The 22867-nt window shown below is 52.0% G+C and overlaps 8 protein-coding genes across 9 annotated transcripts; 5 read left to right on the top strand and 3 right to left on the bottom strand.

Annotated features, from left to right (window-relative positions):
• Positions 1 to 1318: 1318 nt before the first annotated feature.
• PV10_06821 (uncharacterized protein) lies at positions 1319 to 3103 on the bottom strand. The gene has a single exon (XM_016371657.1). It carries the CDS (start codon positions 2690 to 2692, stop codon positions 1766 to 1768), a length of 927 nt encoding a protein of 308 aa, XP_016220989.1. The 5' UTR covers positions 2693 to 3103; the 3' UTR covers positions 1319 to 1765.
• A 924-nt stretch (positions 3104 to 4027) lies between these two features.
• PV10_06820 (uncharacterized protein) lies at positions 4028 to 5531 on the bottom strand (the record flags this gene model as incomplete). Its single annotated transcript, XM_016371656.1, has 1 exon — positions 4028 to 5531. The coding sequence occupies one exon, from the start codon at positions 5529 to 5531 to the stop codon at positions 4239 to 4241; it is 1293 nt and encodes a 430-aa protein (XP_016220988.1). The 3' UTR covers positions 4028 to 4238.
• Positions 5532 to 6157: 626 nt separating this feature from the next.
• PV10_06819 (uncharacterized protein) lies at positions 6158 to 8376 on the top strand. The gene has a single exon (XM_016371655.1). It carries the CDS (start codon positions 6222 to 6224, stop codon positions 7914 to 7916), a length of 1695 nt encoding a protein of 564 aa, XP_016220987.1. The 5' UTR covers positions 6158 to 6221; the 3' UTR covers positions 7917 to 8376.
• On the bottom strand, positions 7584 to 11965 carry PV10_06818 (ATP-dependent protease La). The gene is made up of 2 exons (XM_016371654.1): positions 8658 to 11965; positions 7584 to 8602 (listed from the first exon to the last, which is right to left on the bottom strand). Exons 1-2 carry the CDS (start codon positions 11769 to 11771, stop codon positions 8417 to 8419), a joined length of 3300 nt encoding a protein of 1099 aa, XP_016220986.1. The 5' UTR covers positions 11772 to 11965; the 3' UTR covers positions 7584 to 8416.
• A 191-nt stretch (positions 11966 to 12156) lies between these two features.
• Positions 12157 to 14411, top strand: PV10_06817 (chaperone DnaJ). Its single transcript, XM_016371653.1, has 2 exons — positions 12157 to 13811; positions 13867 to 14411. Exons 1-2 carry the CDS (start codon positions 12343 to 12345, stop codon positions 14096 to 14098), a joined length of 1701 nt encoding a protein of 566 aa, XP_016220985.1. The 5' UTR covers positions 12157 to 12342; the 3' UTR covers positions 14099 to 14411.
• A 142-nt stretch (positions 14412 to 14553) lies between these two features.
• On the top strand, positions 14554 to 16703 carry PV10_06816 (uncharacterized protein). The gene is made up of 4 exons (XM_016371652.1): positions 14554 to 14792; positions 15122 to 15331; positions 15387 to 15407; positions 15480 to 16703. Exons 1-4 carry the CDS (start codon positions 14757 to 14759, stop codon positions 16320 to 16322), a joined length of 1110 nt encoding a protein of 369 aa, XP_016220984.1. The 5' UTR covers positions 14554 to 14756; the 3' UTR covers positions 16323 to 16703.
• A 992-nt stretch (positions 16704 to 17695) lies between these two features.
• PV10_06815 lies at positions 17696 to 20108 on the top strand (the record flags this gene model as incomplete). Of its 2 annotated transcripts, XM_016371650.1 has the most annotated exons (4): positions 17696 to 18050; positions 18096 to 18603; positions 18650 to 19142; positions 19192 to 20108. In XM_016371650.1, the coding sequence occupies exons 2-4, from the start codon at positions 18329 to 18331 to the stop codon at positions 19636 to 19638; spliced, it is 1215 nt and encodes a 404-aa protein (XP_016220982.1). In that variant the 5' UTR covers positions 17696 to 18050; positions 18096 to 18328. The 2 variants fall into 2 exon arrangements, with proteins under 2 accessions (XP_016220982.1, XP_016220983.1); XM_016371651.1 differs by having other exon boundaries at positions 17696 to 18603; positions 19192 to 19638.
• A 1713-nt stretch (positions 20109 to 21821) lies between these two features.
• On the top strand, positions 21822 to 22733 carry PV10_06814 (uncharacterized protein; the record flags this gene model as incomplete). The annotated part of the gene is made up of 2 exons (XM_016371649.1): positions 21822 to 21910; positions 21963 to 22733. The coding sequence occupies exons 1-2, from the start codon at positions 21893 to 21895 to the stop codon at positions 22731 to 22733; spliced, it is 789 nt and encodes a 262-aa protein (XP_016220981.1). The 5' UTR covers positions 21822 to 21892.
• Between the last annotated feature and the right edge of the window lie 134 nt (positions 22734 to 22867).

The raw sequence follows: 22867 nt of genomic DNA, 5'->3' as shown, positions 1-22867 counted from the left end.
GTCGTGAAGCTCTTCCTTTTATGAGGCACTGCTCTTCTCACCCCTAGTTTCTATACTCTTGCTGAACTGCATTCACACCTAGTCATCTCCTATCATTTGTGTCAAGGAATTTCTACAGAATTCAGAAGATATCGCAAGGGTGTGCCAGCGAACATCCCCTAACCACCGAGAGTCGACAGAATCCTTGACTACTCTGAGACCTTTGAAACCAGCCTCCAGATCGACTTTTGGGTCTCAGAGACGGCGCAGGCATCAACCTCACCGAAAAACTCTCATGGCCAATTCAAGACGGGATTCGCTCACTTCGAGCATGGCCAGCATCGAACATGGATCCACCAGCGGCTATCATCAAGCGAATGAGAAGAGCCAGACCAAATCTAGCGATCTACGTTATTTGGAAGGGCAAAGCAAAATTACTCGACACACAAGCCCCCAATTGGAACGCTGGACTGGGGAATGCTGTCATGACGGCGTTTGGAATTGCATTGCACCACGATTTCCAAGCCATGGCGGAGAGAGCAAGCTCTGAGTTGAGGAGAAGGTATGGCAGCTAGGCTACTCTCTTGTTGTCCGACATAGATGGTTCATTTGCGATGGGTTTTCAGCGCCTAGTTTTCAAGTGAGAAGGTCAAATGTGTTGGATTCACATGGCAGGACTTTTGGAAGAATGGCAAATATGCAGTCCAGTCTGATTGTGTCGATTTTACACAATCACCCGAGGAGATTTTCCACAATGTAGCTCGATAATTGGTTGGCGGTAGATGTCTCTGTAGATAGGGTTCACATTAGTGACTTGAAAGTTGGACATTACAACCACAGGATGGCTCTGACAAGATTGTAACATGAGACCGGTATATCTGACCTGAATCGTCACACGTTGACCTCCGAACCAAGTGGTACAAGTGGTACAAGCGTGGCAAGCGTGGCAAGCAAAAGACATCTGGAACAGGAATGGTTGGGGTTCTGCGGCGTGCCTGGCTGCATGGCTGCATGCATATGAAGTCTTCTTCGAGAGCAGCGTTCGTGCGAGAGGCCGTCGAATCCGTTGGCTGACCCCTCAATGAGCAGCGTTCGTGCGAGAGGCCGTCGAATCCGTTGGCTGACCCCTCAATGACATGATCTACACCCACGGCCACGGCCAGCAGTTGCTACACAAGCCCTGTACGAGAAGAACGCACGAGAGGGTCACTGGCAGAAGAGTGCAAGGATCATGCGTCTGGAGCCATGACCTTGTCCCGGCGTCCACGTGCTGGTCATTGCCCCGCGTCACCGATAGCTTCGGTCCAATTGATGGGAAGTAATCAATGATGATCTGTATTTCAAACAGACAATTCAAAAAATAGATGGGTCAAGAGTCAGGAGCAAATGATGGAAAGGACAGTCGAGGCACAAACAACAAAGCATCCTGAGGAACTCTGCTCGACCTCTGGTCCAAGATTGACGATTCTGTACTCGCTCTGTGTATCCACCTGGTGCAAAGGTGTATTCCCCCCGCTTCAACCTCTATCAATTGTTGCAAAAACTCCTTGCTCGCAGCCCATGCCATGCCCCGCCAGTCCCATGCAAATCGTGACGGAAACCCTCGAGGGTCTGAGCAAAAAGTCTATGTGATATAACATGATTGATGTGCAGATACAAATGTCCGGTTCTCGGCCAGCATGAAGATCCTTCACCGAGGACCTCCTCTGCTGCCCCTTGACTGCGCTTTTAGCGTTGTGTTCGCGTTGTATGTGGTGTGCAAGTGGGTTGGTTGCTGAAAGACGGATCATCCACTTGTATGATCTGTGTTATTGTTGTCGACCTCATCTTGTTCAGCACTCTTCTCAGATGGGGATGGCGATGGAGATCGAACACTTCGCGGGAGGTCATACACTGAGCTTGGATACCTCGATCGAAGGGCTTCCTCGCATAACAATTCCTGGTCATACCTCGTCATATTGTTGCACATGGCAACTAACCAGTCGCCCATGGTCTTGGGGGTGGCATGACACATTTGTGTATATTCCCAATATTCTGGATACCAGCCGGCAGACTCCCATCCTATCAGAGCGCAGATACGGCCAGAGCTGTCGATGATTATGTTCTTGGGACAAAGGTTGGCGTGTGTAAATTTCAGCTCGTAAGGTTTGACTGGTTGATGGACAGCGTGGATTTCCTTTTCGGAGAAATGATAGGGAGAGTGACCGCGGCGTTCAAATTCTTGAAATGCTTGGATGGAGAAGAATGGGCCGATCCTTTGGTGTCCAAAGCGGGGATCGAGCGCAGCACCGAGAGTGGCATCTCCCACGACGCAGGACTTTGGAGGCTTCATTGCTCTCAACTGTTCCACGTAGCGGCCGAGATCGGCGACGATTTTGTTCTTTTGATGTGCTGGCATGGTCGGCCAGACTATGTGGAGTGGCTTGCCCGGGAAAGCCTCATATTCGACCATCTTCCCTTCAGGTCTGTTGAAGACATTGACCACCTTCCATGCAGGGATGGAAGTCTGGCGATCGACCAACTTGAGCGCCTGGTATTCGGTGCTCCAACACGACGTCTTGATGATCCGGTTGTTGCGCAAGCGTAAGATTGTGTCACCTGTTTCCAGGTCCCTTTCGCTTTTGCCAAGATACATGAGCCACCGCAAGGGGAGAGGAATCGCATCGTACTCGTCGCGAGGTTCGCCGGTTTGGCGAGTGAAGCAAAACACCATGTCGGTTGTCTGCTGGTGTTTGCAAGACTCCCAGACGAGATGGTTTAGTCTGTTGAGGTCCAAATAGACGCTTCATTCATGGAGAATGCGGCTCGGGAGCAGGAACCATTCACCATGGCAAGTGTGTCTCGTCACTGGTGCATGGGGACAGGGCCTGATCCGAGTGTGACAATGGCCGAGATAGAGTAGAGTGATCGCAATAGAGCGCACGGGTCGGTGGGAAATGCATATCTATATCAAAGAGGGGAGGGGAGGTCGAGGAGAGTCAACGGAGGTCAATAATGTTATTGTCCGGCAATGGCGGGTCGACAGGAACAAGCAAAACCAAGTGGGAGAGTCAAGGCTAATATAAACAAAGCCATGAGACGGGAGAAGAGCGGTTTGAGTGCCTGGTTGGTTGGAGCGGACGAGGGATGAGGGACGCAGGCGGAAGACATTACAGACATACGATACGGCAACGGCAGGCATGGGGGACGAAAGGTGATGAGGGGCAAGAGCGAGGTGGATACCCAACGGAATAGGCAGGAGCGAGTTGGAGAAGGAAAGCCCAGCCCCTGCCCTGTGACTCTCTCCATCTTCCCTCTAACTTGCCTCTCTCTACAACTAGCTCTCACTCTCTCTGTACGGGACCTTGGAGGACAAGGAGGCCAAGCCCAAGTTAGAATTCTTACTATGCTTCTTATGATCATTTCACTCCTCGGAGCCTGGAGCCTGGAGCCTGGGGCTTGGAGCCTGCCGCTCTGGCTGCCTTGGGCCTAATTCCATTATGTACTCCTGAGTCCTAGGGCCCCTCCCGGCGTTGGACCTGGATGAATTTGTCCGAGCCTGATCCAAGCCTGGTCCAAGCCTGGTCCAAGCCCTAGAGTTCCCGGTACTATGACTGATATGCCTAGACCCCAAGGCCTGAGAGGCCCGAAACTGGCATGGCATACAATGGGCGTCTCCCGTTGGACAGCGTCAATGTCTGAGTTGATACCAAGCCCTTGTGCTAATCGTCCAAGGAAGAACACAGGGCCGAGGGCCCCAGGTCCGCGCCTGTTCCAGTCATTCCAAGACCTCACACGGTCACACTGCATCAACGCAAAGACTTTGGGCCTTCTTGGTCCTGGAGAGTTTTCTCGGCTTCTAGTCCAGCTCCACAGACAAGACCTTGACCGATTCCCATCATCACTTGTGATATCTGCAGTCTTTGTCTCGATTAGGCTAGGTGGCGCGGTTGGTCGAGTAACTTCATGCACATGATCCCTCGTCCGACGGGTTCGTGTACGTTGCCTCATCAGGCAAGATCCCGAGGCGAGGTCTGTTGGCGCGAGGCATAATTGCATATCAACAAGCCTGGGAAGAACCTTCAGGGCAACTCTTCTGCACCGTGGCGTTAGTCTTGTGAGGGAGCCACTTGTAATCATTCGCATATGCGTGTATCCGCTGATCGACTATTCGGACTCAGACCATGTCGTGCTTTGCATGTCATCCACAGCCGGGCGCTTCAACGTGTTTTTTACTTCAATTTGTATCCCCAAGTTGAGCCAGTCCTGGAATATGGCATTCACTGCTTGATGTAATGGTGTTCTCCTCGTTCTAATACTACCACTTCGTCTTCCACATGCACTTGAAATACCTGGCCTTCGGCCGGGACCAGCTGAAGACCGAGGCATGCATTTAGAGGGTCACCGTCGTCGATACATCGGAAAGACTTCAATGTCTTGTCAGGTTCGACCGGATGCCTGGCACCTGTGTCGGGATCAACATTCGGCAGCCTACATCGGACAGTGTGGCACGCGCAGAAGAAAACGTGGGTGCCGATTCGAATGATTTTCCAGTCGTCTTCATTGAATGCCGCTGGGCCTTGGATGAGGATGTTGGGGCGAAATCTCCTCGACGAGAAGCGAGGAATGTCTTCTTTGACCCGCTCTCCAATGTCGTGTACGGACGAGATGTTTAGGAGATGCACCGGGTAAGCATCCGCAAACCCGACATTTGCTTGATATCCGAGTTGCTCTTTCCTGGGCGCACAACGAAAGACCTCGCGTGGACTGTTTGGGTCGACTCGAAACAACGTAAGTGCGTTTTTGGCCCCAAGATAGAGGCGGAAGCTTTCAGGAACATGCCGACCGACATTGACCCACAACGGGCTGTCCTTCCAGATGGTGACTCTTTCGACCGGATAGTCATGATTGTCTGGGAGCTCCAAAGGAACCGAGAATGAGCTTTTTGACGGCAAGAGAAAGGATGGGAGAAAAAACTTGACAAAGCTGGCAAATGGCCCACTGGGGGTGTAAGGATAGCTGACAATCAACATCCCGTCTTGGGGCGTCGATACATGGCTGTCATTGTTCCGAGGGCGAAGCCAAACCTCGGGACGAACATGGGCTAGTTTTTCATAGCCAGGAGTTCTTTGGGTTCGAAATGTCCACTGAGGCTTCTTTGCTTCGTCCACAGCGTCTCGTCTAGCCTGAGGGGTGAGCAACTCGGCAAATGCAAATTTGCGATCCCACACAAATCCTGTACCATTGACCTCTGCCGAGCTCAACTCGACAGGCGCACAGGACTTGATGGGGTGTATCAGAAGAGCTTTGACCTTCCAACCCGCACCATCCTTGATGGTCTGCGAGGCCTGAGGTATCGTATAGCCTGAATCATATTCATCCAACAGGTTGGATGGTCCGGTAGTGCCTAGCTTTTGATAGCCCTTCAAAGATGGGTGAACACGGGTCACATTGAACCTGCGTAGGAGGAAAGCGAAAACAGCACCGGCAACGACGGTGGTAACAAAAACCTCGAACGCAGCCATATCAACAACTTCTTGTACTCTTGCTATCATTGATTGTGATATAGGCATGTTGAGAGAGGATTTTGAATAGCATTGATAGCATTTATAGCATTTATAGCAGTTCTATAGTCGATCGATTGGGAAGAATTATTCTGGGCCAATCCGCCAAGACCGAGAAGGTGACATTGTTCGGTTGGTGGCGGTGGCCCATGGCCGAGGGGCCGACAAGTACGCACTGTATGCGTCCTCATGGTCCCCATATTCGCTCAGATCTCCTGTTCGACAGCAAGAAATCGATTTTGTGTCTGACAATCTATCTCCTCGGAATCATCTTGGTCGTGGGCAACGTGGCAACACGTGGCAAGCTCTGCAACAACGTACCTGGCATTATAAACGGTGACCTCTTGCCGCTCCTGCCATCGTCGCGTCCAAAAACCACTTAACGCGTGCAATCCCCCACGACGCGTTCTAAGAACGAAAAAGGCAGGAGTGCTTCAGGACTCCCCCCCCGCCCCTTCCCCCGCTAGATGTACGCACCCTATTCTCGCACCACGTGACGTAACAACATCCGCAAACAAATCATCTTGCCTTCACGTTTGTTTCAGATGGCATCAAACACAATCATTGATTGCTGATTCGAGCACAGCGCCGGCAAGGAACTGCGACCGTCCACCATCATCCCACAAAGCCACGTCCTCCAGTCGAATATCGGTGTCGTCGCCATGCTTGCCAGCCCTGGAGCTTCACCTTGTTCGCGCAATGCCAGATTCCCTTTCTGATATTCACAATTTCCCAGCTTCACCATCTCATCACAGACTGCCTACGATCTCCGGCGTCGAAGCGCTCCAAGCTGTCACTGTAAAAGCGAGAGCAATTCCCACAAAACTCGATACCCTTGACTCATACCTACTCCCCTCCAATGGACTCCCCCGAGCCTCCTCTGGGATACAGAGGGGACATGTGACTGAGATATATGGGCCGCCAGGAGTTGGCAAGACGACCTTAGGGCTTCAGCTAGCTTGCAACGTACTTCGTTCGTCACCTGATCGAGCCGAGGTCCTCTGGATCAACGGCGGGTCACCCTTGGTAGAAGATCGACTGGTTTCCATCTTCAATCAATCCCGTCAGCCGTCTGATCACTCTGCAGCCTCATCTCCGCAACAACCCGACCCAAATATCGACCTCGTACTCGAACACCTGACCTATCTCGAGGTAAACACACTTCCCCGTTTGCTCACCATCTTTGCCCACCCTACCGCCGAATTCCCCTCTCCGAGAACTGCTCTGATTGTCGTCGATGATGTATCCAATATTGTCTCAGGGTCGTTGATCCAAAACTCAAAACCCTCCGCCAATGGACCTGAGCCACCACCGGTCGTGAAAGAGAAGCTGATACGAAATGCCGCCTCAAGGCGTTTTCGCATCATTGAAACCCTTGCGAGCGCCATGGCAAAACTAGCTGCTCTGAGAAACCTCGCGCTCGTAGTCCTCACAAATGCCACAACAAATCTCAGAAATGGTCAAAGAGCAAGTCTTCGGCCCGCACTTGCCAGCCAGGCGTGGGATTCCGGCATCCATGCCCGAATTATGTTGTACTACGACTTTCCCCCGCCCTCTCAGGAGTCATTACCTGAATCCGTGTGGAGCATTCATGGATTAACACTAATGCGATACGCCGAGGTTCAAAGGCTTTCAGGCAAAGATGTCTTCCTACCAGCAGTACCTTTCCTGATCGAAGAGAGGGGCCTGGAGCAGCTTACAATGCCCGACATGACGTCCTTCACCGAAGACCGTGATTCGAATCTCAAATATGAAGACAACACAGATGCTTCGACGCCTTTGACAAATCTCTCGAACTCGGGCCTCCTTCTCCTCGAGCGGGACCAGCCTGCCTATTTGCCGTTAGAGATCGAGCCTTCGCAACAGCTGGACAAGCGCAAATTCGACGAGTTGACCGACAGCGACGATATCAGCCATATCAGCAACGGACATGAGAGTGAGATTGACGGCGACCGTGTCATCCACACGGAGAATTCATGGCTAGTGGACCAAGGTCAAACTTCTGATCCCCGGGATGACAGCCATGCTGCTTGGCAGCTTCCCGCTCTACAGAATCATCCTAGACAAGAAGGAAGAATTCAACTCGATCTTTCATCCGTCGCAATCCCAATAGCTGCTCAAGCTCATCAACCCCTTGGTTTTGCTCCCCCTTCCCTCTCGTCAGATCAGCAAATGGGCCTGGAACGTGGGACTGACAATGGTGACCTTCACAACGAAATGATACTCGATCTTCATGAAACGGCTATTCTACGCAGATACCGCCATGCTGTCATTAGGGGCTCCGAAGATGCAGCCCCTGTAATATCATCGCCATCAGCCTCGGAAACCTCCTCGTCGCCTGCCCCTCGCCGCGAAGCCGAAGTGCCAGACAGTCAAGACGAAGATTCGGATTAATCGACTTGCCAACTCCCTGCTCCAGATGTGAAAGGACAACATGTACCAAAACTTGCCATTGCACAAGACCGAAGAGTTGCGGCTAGGTACTATTTTACACAGGATTTTCGAGCGTCATCAGCCTGTAGTCGACCGCGCCACGAAAAGCCAGAGTGGGGATCACATCACTATCCTACCATAATCTATCTTCCACCTCACATAAATGCCGCTTGGCTTCTTGTAACGCCGTCATGCACCTTATATGCACATGGACCCGGCGGAGACTGTAGCGTTTTCCAGATAGTGGAAACCTCGTTCCAACACACTTTTCCGAATGCCAATACTATCCAGGGTCTGGTGTCCAGTGCCTTGAAATGCCGCACACCACACATCCCCAGACGCCAAGGCATTACTCCTTGTTCTCACGGCGTTGGAATATCCAGACGGAGTGAAGAGGGGCACGAGTTGAATGAAAAAAGCGTCCAATGTGAGACAGGTTGTATCACCTCAACGCGACATGTTCAGTCGTCGTCGGAATCTTCATCCTCCTCTTCGTCCTTGTCCTTGTTCTTGCGGGATCTTTTGTCTTCCTTCAAGACCGACTTCCACCGGTTGTTGACCTCGTCCTTTTTGATATCAGGAAAGACAATGTCAAACACCTCGCTGTACCAGTCGACAGCGTGGCCTTCAATACCTTCCTTGATGTTCTAAAAGCGGGTCAGCAACGTCTTAATGGTTCTTGTCAAAATTCGCGAGACTCACCTCAGGTAGCTCGACCCAGTCGCCCCAGTTGTCTTTGGGGAACAGGATCTTGGAGCAACCAGCACGTCTAGCAGCTACGGTCTTTTCCCTCAAGCCACCAATCCTCAACACTTTGCCGGTCACAGTCAGCTCACCCGTCATGGCCAATGCAGGACTGAGCGGCTTGTCCATCGCTAAACTCAGCAATGATGTGGCCATGGTGATGCCTGCCGAAGGCCCGTCTTTCTGCACTGCGCCTTCAGGACAATGAAGATGAATCTTTGCATGATCGAAAAATCGGTTTTTGGGAAAGCGTGTCGCAAGAACATTCTTTGCAAATGAGTATGCAATCGCCGTTGATTCTTTCATGACCGCCTTGAGATTGCCCGTCTGCTGGAAGCCAGGTCGACTCTGGGATGAGAGTGCTGACTCGAGGATCGATTCAATGTAAAGTGCCGCTCCCCCCATGCTTGTCCAGGCCAAACCCATGGCCACCCCAGCCGGGGTTGTCTCATAGAGTCGGTCTGCAGTAAAGACCGGAGGACCGACGTAGTCCTTGAGATTGTCCTTGGTGATGTGTACGTGGACAGAGTCAGGCACTTGCAGAGCAAGTCGAGGTTTTTCAGTGGTTTGGTTCTCGATATTCTCCGGGGTATCCTTGACGTCGGTCTCGTCCTTTTTGCTCTCCTCCAGCGCAGCACCGCCTTCCTTGGTCAACGCCTCCGACTCTGGAAAGGCTTCCTCGCCAAGGTCTTGAATTATCTTGAGTGCAGATTTTCGATAGACCTTCTCGATTTGTTTCTTCAGGTTCCGAACCCCTGATTCTCTGCAGTACTTGTTGATCAGCTCCTCGATGGCGGACTCGTCGAGAGTGACATCGACGTCCTTCAACCCAGAGAGCTCCTTGGCCTGCGGGGCCAGGTATCTATCCGCAATGGCTTTCTTCTCATTTGAAACATATCCACTTAGCTCAATCATCTCCATTCGATCGAGGAGAGGACGGGGGATTGTGTCTGTCATATTAGCCGTGCAGACAAAGAGGACCTTTGATAGATCAACCGGCACGTCCATGTAGTGGTCGAGAAAGCTGGAGTTTTGTTCGGGGTCGAGTAATTCAAGCAAGGCAGACGCAGGATCACCCTGATGGCCACGACCAATCTTGTCGACTTCGTCGATCAAGATGAGTGGGTTTTCGGTCTGACATTTCTTGAGTGCCTGAATGATACGACCGGGGAGGGCGCCGACGTAGGTTCTGCGATGGCCCTTGATCTCGGCGACGTCGGTCAGACCTCCAACACTGAAGCGATAGTACTGCCGATTCAATGCACGAGCAATTGATTTGCCGATAGAGGTCTTGCCAACACCAGGCGGGCCAACGAAGCAAAGAATCTTCCCTTCGACCGTACCTCGAAGCTTACCAACAGCGATAAACTCTAGAATGCGGTCTTTGACATCCTTGAGCCCATAGTGATCTTCGTCGAGGACAGTCATGGCATTCTTGATGCCGAAGTTCTCTGCGCTGCGTTGGCCCCAGGGTATCTGAGTGATCCAGTCGAGATAGTTTCTTGTGACGTTGAATTCCGAGGCAGCCGGTTCGAGATGCGCCAACTTGTTTAGCTCTTCGTCAAAAACCTTCTTGACGGCTTCGGGCATGGCCAACTTTTGTGCTCGTTCCCTGAATTTCTCGACCAATTTGTCCTTGCCATCGGACTCAAGACCGAGTTCACGCCGAATACCTTTCATCTGTTCCATCAGCCAATACTCCCGTTGCCTCTTTTGGATTTTGCTTTCGACGTCCTTGGAGATTTTGGTTTGAAGTTTGGCATTCATCAACTCCTTCTTGAGCACGACAAGAGCTTTGTGTAACCGTTCTTCGACATTCATCGTCTGCAGGACATCCTGAAGCTCGTCAATTTCACCGGCAGAAACAGCAGCGGCAAAGTCTGCAAGCTTGGCAGGCTCTTCGATGACGTTTCCAGCAGACTGAGAAACACTGAAATCGGAGATCTGATCTCGGAATATCTGGTTCAAGCTTGCTACCTCTTTGAAGACATTGACAATCTCCGAGGTCAATGCACGAATAACATCGCTCTTCTTGTCGTGAGGCTGTTCAGATAGATTCTCGACATTGACAAGGGAGACGGGATATTTGCGAAGGAATGCGGTGGGCTCGTAGACAGACACTGGCGAGGATGAGGGCTCCTTGGAGGTTTCTTCGAAGCTGGCTACGACGTCCCCCTGACCCTCAGTTCCGTCTGGTTTGGCTTTGTGCTCTTTTGCTGGCTGCACATCGGCGATCGGGACACCTTGTTGAGAGGTCGACGGAGGTAGAAGAGAGGACATTTTGATCCGACGGTGAGGGTAGAGGACTGCGGTAAGGCTATGTTCGTCACCGTGAACAGGAAAGGCGCTTGTGATTTGCGCAAAGACACCGACCTCGTGGACATCGTCGACTTTTTCAATAATGTCCTTGTCTGCAGTGTCGTCCTTGAACAGGAATGCTCCAACGTATGGTTGGCCTCTTCGCATCATCTCTTGTATGGCAGCAACGACGTTGGGATCTCTAATGGTTATGGCCTTGTAGAAGCCCGGGAACAAGGGCCTTTTAGCGATGGGGATTGCCATTACTTGAGGATATACCTCTGGAATGGTGGGCTTGGAGATTTGGGTGTTTTTCCTGCCACGCTTATTGCCATCCCCTCCACTGCTAGGACTCGAACCTGAGGTTGGCGACGAATCTCCCCCACCGGCACTGGCCGTGGTGGCCTTTGCATCATTGGTTTGGGTTGCGGTATCCGGGCTGGAAGCGACCTTATCGGACGTCGGGGGATCTTGGGTTCTGGAGGGCTCGTCCGATTCATTGTCAACCTTCTTAACCTTGGCCTCCTGATCGTCTTTTGAATGTGTTGGGTCGTCCTCAGGGGGCTTCTCCTTTCTCCGCACTGGGTGGGAAGAAAATTGACGGATTGGTAATCCAGCCAGCGAGACCCCTCCAGTGTAGGAGGGAGGTGACGTGGCTGGAAGTAGTTGAGAGACGGCTGGGCGCTTGGAGAGCTGGCGCCTACAATCTCTACAGATGGAGCGATGACCGGTCCGGAGTACTGTTCTCCATGGCACGGTCTGGCTTCGGAGCATGCTCCAAGAGTGAGGCCCAAGTGCTAGGCGTGGATGGAAGAGTGGGTTCGGCAACAGGTCAGCGGGGTGAGGGACGGAAACAGCAGCCCAGATGCACAGAGGCTGATAGATGGGGTCGAGAGCAGGAGGTACGAGAAGAGAAGAGCGAGGAAATGACAGTGAAGATGCGAAGATGCTCGTGTGTTGGATGCAAAGCGGCAAATGCGACTTGGAAGAGCAAAGACGGATGGATGATGATATGATGCCAGTTCCACAAGGGGAAGGTGCGGCGAGTTTCCTCTGGTGGCAGGAGCGAATCAATCGACAGAGAGAAAGTTTTGTTCCGAGAAGTTTCTAGCAGTAGTACAAGTACTTTTGGACCAGCGCAGTCAGTCTCAGTCTCGCTCCCCGCAAACAGTCATCTTTCCACTCATCAATTCCTCTGTCTCTCTCTCTTTCTCTCTCTCTCTCTCTCTCTCGCGCGCGCGTCCTAGTCGTGTCCTTCCAAATCAGCCAGACTGCCGTCGTCGACCTTCTCATGTACCACCTGTACCACCGTCCGACTGTCTTCTGATTTTCCGTTACTTTAGGCATGAGCGTCATCAACGCCGCATGGGGCGGCACCACTCCGATTCCTGCTCGACTGATACGTTCTGCCCTTCATTCCCAAACGGCTCTTCATTGCACCACCATTAATCACAAGGCTCATGCACGACAGATACATGGATGCCGTGGCCTTGACGCTCAACGGACGAGCACGGTTGTGACCAAGAGACCCTCGACCGCACCATCGGCCACGGCCTTAGCAGGTTGTAAACCTCATCCTCGTTCAAATCGACCCTTTTCTACCTCGAACTCCAACAACGCGAGCAAAGACCCGTATGCGACCTTGGGCGTTGGCAAGTCTGCCTCATCCTCGGAGATTAAAAAGGCGTATTATGCGCTAGCTAAGAAATATCATCCCGATACCAACAAAAGTCCAGAAGCGAAGGAGAAGTTTACAGACGCCCAGTCGGCATATGAAATGCTCAATGATCCGCAGAAGAAGGCGGCATATGACCAGTTTGGTGCTGCGGCTTTTGATCAGAATGGAGGTTTTAATCCTGGGGCTACGGGAGGTAATCCTTTCGCCGGAGGGGCTGGTGGGGGCAATCCTTTTGCAGGCTTTGGTGGTGGATTTGGAGCGGAATTCAACTTTGAGGATTTGTTCGGGGCCTTTACAGGCGGTCGCCGAGGAGGGAGAAGCCGTGGTTTCCAGCAGGAGGAAATTTTGGTGGGAGAAAACATTGAAGTTCAAACCAATATTTCCTTTATGGATGCGGCACATGGAACGACCAAAAACATCACCATCACGCCACAAGTACAATGTGGGACTTGTACAGGCAATGGGCTGAAGAAAGGGTCGTCTCGACAGATGTGCAAAACATGTGGGGGAACTGGCACCAGGGTCATTCAACAGGGTGGATTTCAAATGGCTACGACGTGTGGAAGTTGTAGCGGCAGTGGCGCCTCGATCCCACGTGGGTCCGAATGCGGCACCTGTTCGGGCTCAGGTGTGGTGCGACAACGCAAGACTATCCCCATCGAGATCCCGGCCGGTGTGGAAGATTCGATGCGCATGCGGGTTTCTGGTGAAGGAGACGCGCCGCCAACAGGACTGTCTCCAAATCCCAATGTTCGGTCTCAGGCTGGAGACCTCTTTATCTTTATCAGGGTGGCTCCAGATGCACGCTTCAAGCGAAACGGAGCGGATGTGTTGTATACAGCGTCGATTCCTCTAACCACGGCGATTTTGGGTGGGGAAGTTCAGATACCAACCCTGGACGGCGAAGTCAAAGTTCGCGTGGCCACGGGGACTGGCACGGGCGACAAGATCACACTGGGAGGCATGGGCATGAAAAGACTTAATGGCCGCAACTCTGCTGGAGACCTGAGGGTGGAGTTCAAAGTCAATATGCCCAAGTACCTTAGCGCCAACCAAAGGACTCTAGTGGAAATGCTGGCCGATGAGATGAACGACAAGACGGCCAAGCGAATCATGAACATTGGCCAGTATAAACAGTAAGTTCAACCTGAAATTTGCAGCGAGGCGAACACCAACTAACCACTGGACCAGGGAGTCGTCCACAGAGCCCAAGTCGAAGACGGCAAACAAGGCGGCCGACCACAAGAACGAAGGTTTTTTGAAATCAGCCTGGCATCGACTGACACACCAACACGACAACCTTGAGCCCGAGACGGCGGAAGGCGAAGGCAAAAGCTCAAGCTCCCAGGGTCAGAAGGATCCAAAGGGGGCGGGGACCGAGTCAAAGGATGGGGAGGGCAAAAAAGAAGCCGGGTCGGGCTGATGGATCTTGCACCGCTCCGCTGCCGGTGGCAATCTTGTATCACTCATAGCGATGGGACAGCCGAAAGGAAGGTGGCTGGGGTTCAAGGCGCACTGTGGTGCCATGTTGATTGGTACCTTTGGGTGGGTCATTTGTACAGATATTGGATCAAGATACAGAACTCCAGGGAAATCCATCAACTCAGTGTACAATAGTATAAAAAGACGGTGATGTTGTGGCAGCTTGCCAGTGGGTCTTTTGAGACTTTGGTACTCTACTCCGTAGTACAACTTCAGTTGTTCGCCCAAAGAGAGCGCGCGGACCTCAGGCGGGCGTCGTCAACGTCGACGGAAGTCAGCGGAGTTTCCCAGGCTTCAGGGAATTCAGATGCCAAGCATTGTCAGCCCCGCCCCGCCCTTTCCCATTTCCCATTCTCTCTCGCTCCTTCCAGCCACTCACACTCCTCACTCCGCTCCATCTCATGTCTGTCTACACATATGAGCTTTCATCCCATCACAATCACGAACCAATTTCATCCAACAGCCGAGTCGAGATCATCTCCTGTACGAGCGGCCGACACGCTGTTAAACAGTAGCTTCAGAAGGTCGAAGCCTCCAATAGCCTGACTGCGAAATTCTGCCACTAATACGGCCCACAAGCCAGTCAACCCCGGTGTATCATGGCAGCGGGCCCGGTGACGTTTGTGACCCTGTCGGTAAGCCTTGGCCTGTCCCATGCTGGATACAAATGAATATGCCCTTTGGATTTTGTGTCTGTTCGTCCTCGAGTATTTCGACATCTAGTTGTGAGTGTGACTACCGTCCTTTAGGCAACTGCTGGACACAAAAGGATTAGCCGATGGAGATGAGGATGGTGTTTGATGCCAGATCACTCCGTCTGCTCTCTGACGCTGGACGGCGACTTAAGCAGCATCAATTTTTCCACTGGCATTTCTGTTCCCTGCCTCGAGATGGGAATGGAAACCACCGCCCGGACAACTGTACCTTGCATCGCTGTTCCTGAACACCTTACTGACTCGGCCAGGTCTTCTCGGCAGAGAAGTTCCAAGGCAATCCGCTTGCGATTGTCTCGGTCCGTGGAAATGGCTTACCCCAGGCACGCAAGTCTCTTATTGCAAAAGAATTTGGCTATTCTGAGACTGTCTTCCTACATGATGCACCAGGTCCAGGCCAACCTCGACTCTGCGAAATTTTCACCGAAACAGGGGAAGAACTGCCGTTTGCGGGTCATCCGGTAGGTTCTGGCAAAGGCAAAAACATGTTGACGCCTGCAACTGACACTGTGCCAGGTTATTGGAGTTGCTCACTATGTAGGTCGAACCTAGTTGCTCACTCTTGCTCCGGTCTTTCCTCTTGTGCCCGACAGACGCTCATTGACCCAGATATTTTCTTTCCTGGAGAAGGCAAGCGTTCGACCCGATGATCGCGATAGCCAACGTCAAACCGCCATTCTCCAGACAAAAGCGGGCAAGATCCCTATATTCTATAACACTTACCGTTCCGTGGCGGCTTGCGCTGTCCCATTTCAGTTTCACAGTCACAGCTATCGGGTGCCGTTCAATGACATCATCGCCACTCAACCACACCTCCAAATCGCTCCGTCGGTGGAAAGAGAAAGCGGGAAATCGTTTCCGGTTGTCTCAATCGTCAAAGGAATGACCTTTACACTTGTCGACCTTACAGGTAGCCCGGAATTGTTTGCCGATCTGAAGGCAGCACAGGCTCCAGAGGTCGCGCTAGATCAACCGTGGAGTCCTAGTTTCGTGGGATGCTTGTACTACAAGATTCTCGGTCGTGCTGAAAAGGAAGGAGAGCCTACCATCCACAACATTCAAGCACGTATGATCTCCCAGGGCCGGGAGGATCCTGGCACGGGCAGCGCTTGTTGTGCTCTGTCTTGCTACCTGGCATTGCAACACCAAGAGTCGGCATCGACTGAGAATGAGGGCAAAGAGGACGGGGAGGTCACGAGTGACGCCATTTCAAGTGCACGGGATGCGACAACGGTCGAGGGCATTGCCGATGGTGCGAGTAAGATGTCACTGGAACACAAGACGGAGCGCGTGGTCTTTGGCATCCAGCAAGGGATTGAGTTGGGCCGTGTTTGCACAATCGCCGTCGAGGTCGATGTCAAGACGGACGCAGCAGGTGTCAGACATGTGGCCAATATTGTTTTATCCGGTAGAGGGGTCATGTTTGCGCGTGGCGAACTGTTCGGCTCATGACAGACCGCAGGGCGATCCAACAAGAGAGGGCGGCTGGAAAGGCACAAGAGAAGCCAGCATCTCCATAACGACGGTTCTCTGCCAGAGACGTCGATAAGGTAATTGGTGTGGAAATATGCATCCAGACTGGAAGTCGACATGGTTGGGCAGGGTTGGAGACGTTCCGAGAGACAATAATGTCCTGGGGTTGTAATCGAGTGAGGGAGCCTGTTGCGTACACGGGTTGATGTGCAGTTGGTTGGCACGGTCGATCCTTGCAAGGCGCAGTAGCGCCCGGAGATAGAGTAGGCGGCACACGCGGTGTTGTGCTGCTACATGTAAGTTGTCGCAGGAAGTGCAGATCAGGTACCACAATGTGACCACCAGCACAAGTTTGAGAAAGTGTGTAACTAATGGCGTGGGCCTGGTTCTCCAGAGGGAGGTGGATTTCCCGGAGAATACTAAAGTCGTAGATTGCTGGCGAGTAGTGAGCCGAGTTGACAACAACGGTTGGATACTTGTACTACCCTCGTCGAATCAGCCTTGGTTTCTGGGACCGACGTGCTTCAGGTTGAGACTGGAAGCAAACAAATGAGGGAAATCGGAGATCAAAAGCTTGTGTGAAAGCTTGGTGGTAGAAATATAGGATGGAACAACGGTTAATTGAGTCATCGACTGGGGTGGCGAGGAACTGAGGACGTGCAGTAGGGGTTGAAAGGGAAGCTCTGAGACGGCCATGGGTTATACGGCACAGTGAAAGTATGATCCCCTGTGCTTGTGGAAGCTCGCTTCACCAGGGTTGGCACTGGTTGAGGAACATGGGATTCGCTTCGTAGGTAGTGGGAGGGTCGGGAGGGTCAGGCGGGCCATGGCAGGGCAGGGTAGGGCTGTTGAACGTAGGTGGTCCGTACTTTGCAAAAGGTACTGTCGGCTGGGATTGTATACGTCCAGGATTAAAGAGGGTCAGACGGTAGAAGAGAGGATATGAGGCATTTGGCAGCGCTGGGAGCGCTGGGAGCCTTGGGAACCTTGGACTGAGAGCATGGATGCGTTGGACAAGGCTACCGACTACTGACTAGTATGTAAGGGAGGGACCGTAAGTACCTGCCCAGTTTGTGAATATTGTATGAATAATCTCGACTGAGGCAGCTAAAGGGGAAGGCACCATGTGGAAGGAACCACAACTGGAGTTAAAAATGGCAGTGACGGTGACAAAAGGGCAAGAGCGACCCACCAAGCAGGACAGACTCGAGATTGGACAGCCAATGCCAGATCTTGGTGGTGCGCTAAACCTAATAAAGCTGGTCCTCTCTCTCTCCTCTCTGTGCTCGCACTTCGCCTGCGCTGCCGGCTTGGCCTGCATCCGCCTGCACCCCGTTTTTCCATCGCTCTGTTTCGTCCTGGGTTTGGAATCTGGAGTTTCTGAAACCCTCTACGCTTCATCTCTGTCGCTGAACCCCCTCGCCTGTCTGGACTCTGGCTGGCTGGCTAACCCTTTCCAAACACTTGACACCGCTTGTGCCTACGGGGCTCGTCCATGCCAGTCGACCTGTGGCTCAAACAACCTTGCTCTGGGGTTGCTCGTTCCTGACACACCAGGAGGTCAGCTTGTGTCATCCTCCACACTTGGAAACATTTCCAGCCTCAAGGAAATCACCATGGACCACTTCAAGGCTTTCCAGCAACGTCGCCGACGCGTGCCAAGTCACTCACATAAGAGTCTTCGAATCCGAACTTCTACGTCCATATGTAGGTCTCATCTCTTCTGGTTCTTCTCCCTCCAACGTGTGGCAGTGCCTCTAACATTCCTTTTCTTGCCTCACTGTGTGAGTGTGTATTTTGCCCTGATTTCCTTGCGCTTCTTACGTTCCTTATCCAATTCTCACCCGCGTTGATCGCGAGAGAATCGTCTTTCGTTCGAACCCTGTCTTTTGGCGGTTTGAATTTGTCAACCGTTGACTCCTCTACATCGTCGTCTTGCCTGTTTTCGTCAGACAATTCTTCTCCCGTCTCTTTCAACCTCAAAGATGAAGACCACTCAACTCCTGGCGGCTGCGGTTGCCACCTTGGGCTTCGCCTCATCCGTCATTGCCCAGAACAACCGCGGGAACAACAATAACAATAATAACGGCGGCAATAACAACAACAACAACAATAACAATAACGGCGGCAATAACAACAATAACAACAACAATGGCGGCGGCGGCGGAAATCAACTCCTCCTTCTAGCTGAAAACGTGCAAGATGCTTCCAACAGCCCTGGAGAACCTGATGTTGCTGCTGGTCAATCGAACTCTGCTACGTGAGTTGACTTGGTCACGTGTTATGCGCATTGCTGATGATGGTAGTGATCCGGCCAACTTTATCAATTTCTGTACTGGCAAGACCAAGACCAATGGTCAACAAGTGACGGGCGGATCTTGCAACGGCATCGTCATGGGTGAAATTCCTTCGAATGACAACATGGTCTCATCAATTGTCGTGTTCCCTGGCCCGGGTGAGGACATTGCAGCCGACACCGAATTCAATGTCCAGGTGCAGATTACCAACCTGGTCGCTGGCTCATTCACCGATCCTGTAAACACTTATTATGCCTCCCCTCAAGCTTTACAGGGTGGCAGAATTGTTGGTCACTGCCACGTAACCATTCAGGACCTCAACAACAATATCGCAACCAACCAGCCTCCGGACCCAAAGACGTTTGCATTCTTCAAGGGAATCAACGACAATGGTGATGGGAACGGCCGCTTGCAAGCCGTCGTCGCTGATGGTCTACCTGCCGGCACATATCGTGTCTGCACCATGAACTCGGCCTCTAACCATCAACCCGTACTTATGCCTGTAAGTGTGAATCCCCTTCTAGTTCAAGGTCTGAGTTGACATGTGTCAGGTTGCTCAACGAGGAGCTCAAGATGATTGCAACAAGTTCACTGTCGGCCAAGGCGGTGGCAACAATGGTGGCAACAATGGTGGCAACAACGGCGGTAACAACGGTGGCAACAACGGTGGCAACAACGGCGGCAACAACGGCGGCAACAACGGTGGCAACAACGGTGGCAACAATGGTGGCAACAATGGCGGCAACAACGGCAACGGCGGTGACAATGGTGGCAACAACGGCGGCGACAATGGCGGCAACAACGGCAACAACGGCAACGGCGGTGACAATGGCGGCAACAACGGCGGCAACAATGGTGGCAATGCCCCTGCGCCTCCTACGCCCAGTGCTCCTGCCACAGGCAATGGTGGCACTGGACGTTTCGGTAGCCGGGGTGGACGTGGCAAACGCGGACGCTTCAACCGAGGAAGATTCAGTGCCCGAGATATCATTGCATGAGCTGGGGAGCTTCTGAGAAGACGCTAGTTTCGTTTCATTCACGACATTGGAGACACGTGCCCGGGAGCATGCGACCCAACATTTCACCATGGTCAAATGACGACATGCATAGAAATGGTAGGGGTGCACGGAGCAAATCCCTTCCCTCTAGATTCCCTGGACGAAGAATCTGGAGATGCACCAACGAGGAAATTTTCTTGTGCAGACGCGTGGTACCTCGAGAGTTCCTTGAGGAACGGGTTCTGGACCTTGGGAGGAAGGGGAAGGGATGGCATTCCCGGTGTTGGCGTTTTGTTACTTATGCTTTTGGCATGTTTTGACCGGTGTCGGAGCTGGGCGGAGTGGGATCCTTTGAAGGGAGATTCCCCGCCCTGATCATTGCTCGCATAGACCCTGGATGTCATATATGGTTGGCCAACCAAACCCGTAGAGATAGTTAGAAAAAGGCAAAGACGATTTCTGAACACCGCGAGCCTGAGAAACGGCAGGACTGACATGGCTGATTCGAAAGTGAGTTTCCGGACTCATCCCAAACAAGGGACAGGTCGACCTCGATTCGGAATTGCAGTACACCAAAATGACAAGTCAAGGGTTGTGAGTCGTGACTGGGACTTGGCCGTGAAACAAACGTGGTGTACCTTGGATCATCATTTTGATGGTAACTCTGATACTTGATTGGATGAATTAGCGAGAGGCATGAGAGTGAAACACCTTGCAAGGGTCAAAAACCTCGACCCTCTGGCAAATGATTAGGGATTTTGTGCCCTTTGCATCCGATGGGCACTTGGCTAGGATCAACAAGTCGACCAAACATACCTTGAGTCAGGATGCAGAGGCCCGAGAGGACGATTTCTGGGCATTCTTCACTGACAAAGTACGCAAAGGAATGGGACAACGCCTGCAGCAGATTCAGTATCACGGGTGTCTGTATCCCGGACGAGCTGGATTACGTCCTGATTGCTTCTATCCTGTGAGTATCAAGGTACTTTAGGTACAGTATCACGAGTATGTACTGTACTTACATATCCCAGAATCTGAGGGGTTTGAGAGTCGCGCTTTTGAAACAAAGACGCGCCGTCGTCGTCTCAAGACGCGTCTCGTATTCATGCACTCACTGTGTGCCTTATGTTTCTCCAGCTTTTTGTCAACTACGAGAGATACGGTAAGCACTTGAAGAAAATCCCTCAAACCAACCCTAGCACACTGGAATTCCATCTTCTAATAATGATACTCGTACAACTGCAGACAAGCTTGAATCGAACAATATCAGGTCACGTGGTTATTTATCGTCCTACGGAGCGAAGCGACGTAGGTTCTACATTAGGTTTAGTGTCCTACTGTAGGAAAAAATGTCTTTCGGAAAATCTTCTACGTAATATAATTGGCTGAAAATGATTGGCTGAGACTGAACCTTGGCGCGAAATGATTAGATATGCGCGAGTTGCGATCCCGTGACTGAGTATTCGGAATATCCTCCTCGAGTTTTTCCGAGTGATCTTGGAGTGCTAAGAGAGTGCCCTGGAGAGAAGTGCTATATGGAGGGTGCCCTAGAGAGAGTGCCCTAGAGGAGAGTGCCCTGGAGAGAGTGTATAGGAGTGATTTCCAGAGCTCTGTAGGCGACTTAGCGTTAGTTGCAGCTGCTACTCGCTACATATATTTTACTGTTGCCTTGGGATTTCTCATTCGATCCATCTTGTCGCCACATCCGCTCGGTCAACATAGGCCTGATGTGCAAATAAATAAGGTACCTAAGGAGTATGTACTTAGCAGCTTTTGCCAGGCGACTTTCGCGCGCACACCCATTGGCTGATGCCTGATTTTGCAGGCAGATGCCAGGCAGAACTTACCAGGGACCTTACCATTCATGTCACGTGCCATCACATTGACTTCATGCCGCTGCCAGCATCGCGCATCATAGCTTTCTCGACTTGATCTTTCTCTAGACATGATTTGCTAAATAAGCCTTGCCATCCCGGACCCTTTGCATGGAAACTTTACTCTTCCGGGTATCACCAAGATCTACACCAACATGAGCAATCACCTCCGCCCTCGGGGTCGGGGTCGGCTCAACTGTCCTCGTATTCCACAACTCAATGCGATCGAGCTGACCTCAAGAGCCCAGAGACAAGGTCAATGCCTGCGTATAAGTACAACAGTTGTTCCTCAGAACCGGTTCGTACATTTCATCTTGCAACTATTGTTCCATTTCAAATCGACCCCTTTGGAATCTTTCTTTTGATACCACCAATTCAGAATGGCCACACAGACAAAGGTAAGTAAGTCTCGGCACCGGTCCAATTCGCTTGAATACCCACAGCTCTCAGGTAGTATCTAGGACCGAGTACCTTGCACAACGCCTACGTCTACTAGACTTGGAAAAAGCTCACACCCGGCAAAGCGACGAGCTTGCAAAGCTTCGTAGGGAACTCCCTGTTGTCCAGGTCCTGGAACAATACACCTTCACCACACTCGACGGTGCAGGCAACAAAATCACTGTCGCACTCGATGACCTATTTGACGGTCGTCCTCAACTCATCATCTATCACTTCATGTTTGACCCCGAGGCCGATGCGGCTTGTCCCTCTTGCACACTCTTCGGCGACCACATTCCTCCCTTGCAGCACCTCAATTCTCACAACACATCCTTCGCCGCCGTGTCTCGTGCTCCTATGGACAAGATTCAGTCTTATAAGGATCGCCTTGGCTTCACCTTCCCCTGGCTAAGTTCTCACGGCAGCTCTTTCAACTATGACTTCAACGTCACCACTGACCCTGCTATAAAGCCTGTTTCGTACAATTTCCTCGACGAGGACCAGCTGAAGCAGCGTAACATTCATCAATTCTTTGGAAAAGGCGAACAGCCAGGGACTTCGGTCTTCATAAAAGGTGGTTTTGGGATTGGCGAGGAAGGAAAGATCTACCACACCTACAGCACCTATGCCAGGGGCGGTGAGAAGCAGATTGGAACCCTCCTCTGGCTTGACCTGACCCTCCTGGGAAGACAGGACCAGCGCACCGATGGTTTGGGGTACAAACGCCGCGACGAATACACTCCACAAGACCTCAGGCCAACCGCGTCTGTGACCTTCATATAGTGCCCGTGCACCACATGTACAGAGATTTTCAGGTAACCATGGTTAATCTTGCTGACTGTCTGGAGATTCTGGAGGTTCTGGAGGTTCTGGAGGTTCTGGAGGTTCTGGAGGTTCTGGAGGTTCTGGAGGTTCTG

This window comes from Exophiala mesophila (genome assembly GCF_000836275.1).
Source record: "Exophiala mesophila strain CBS 40295 unplaced genomic scaffold supercont1.5, whole genome shotgun sequence".
Classification (NCBI taxonomy): Eukaryota; Fungi; Ascomycota; class Eurotiomycetes; order Chaetothyriales; family Herpotrichiellaceae; genus Exophiala; species Exophiala mesophila.
The sequence above is the reverse complement of the archived record's forward strand: the minus strand, read 5'-3'. Positions and strand labels throughout refer to the sequence as shown.

Coding starts and splice junctions, on each gene's coding strand:
- PV10_06819 (XM_016371655.1), top strand. CDS start 6,222: ATGCCAGATTCCCTTTCTGATATTCACAATTTCCCAGCTTCACCATCT.
- PV10_06816 (XM_016371652.1), top strand. CDS start 14,757: ATGGCAGCGGGCCCGGTGACGTTTGTGACCCTGTCG. Junction 14,793..15,121: donor TGACGTTTGTGACCCTGTCG/GTAAGCCTTGGC, acceptor TGACTCGGCCAG/GTCTTCTCGGCAGAGAAGTT. Junction 15,332..15,386: donor TGCCGTTTGCGGGTCATCCG/GTAGGTTCTGGC, acceptor ACACTGTGCCAG/GTTATTGGAGTTGCTCACTA.
- PV10_06817 (XM_016371653.1), top strand. CDS start 12,343: ATGAGCGTCATCAACGCCGCATGGGGCGGCACCACTCCGATTCCTGCT. Junction 13,812..13,866: donor AACATTGGCCAGTATAAACA/GTAAGTTCAACC, acceptor CCACTGGACCAG/GGAGTCGTCCACAGAGCCCA.
- PV10_06821 (XM_016371657.1), bottom strand. CDS start 2,692: ATGGTGTTTTGCTTCACTCGCCAAACCGGCGAACCTCGCGACGAGTAC.
- PV10_06818 (XM_016371654.1), bottom strand. CDS start 11,771: ATGCTCCGAAGCCAGACCGTGCCATGGAGAACAGTACTCCGGACCGGT. Junction 8,603..8,657: donor ACTGGGTCGAGCTACCTGAG/GTGAGTCTCGCG, acceptor ACCCGCTTTTAG/AACATCAAGGAAGGTATTGA.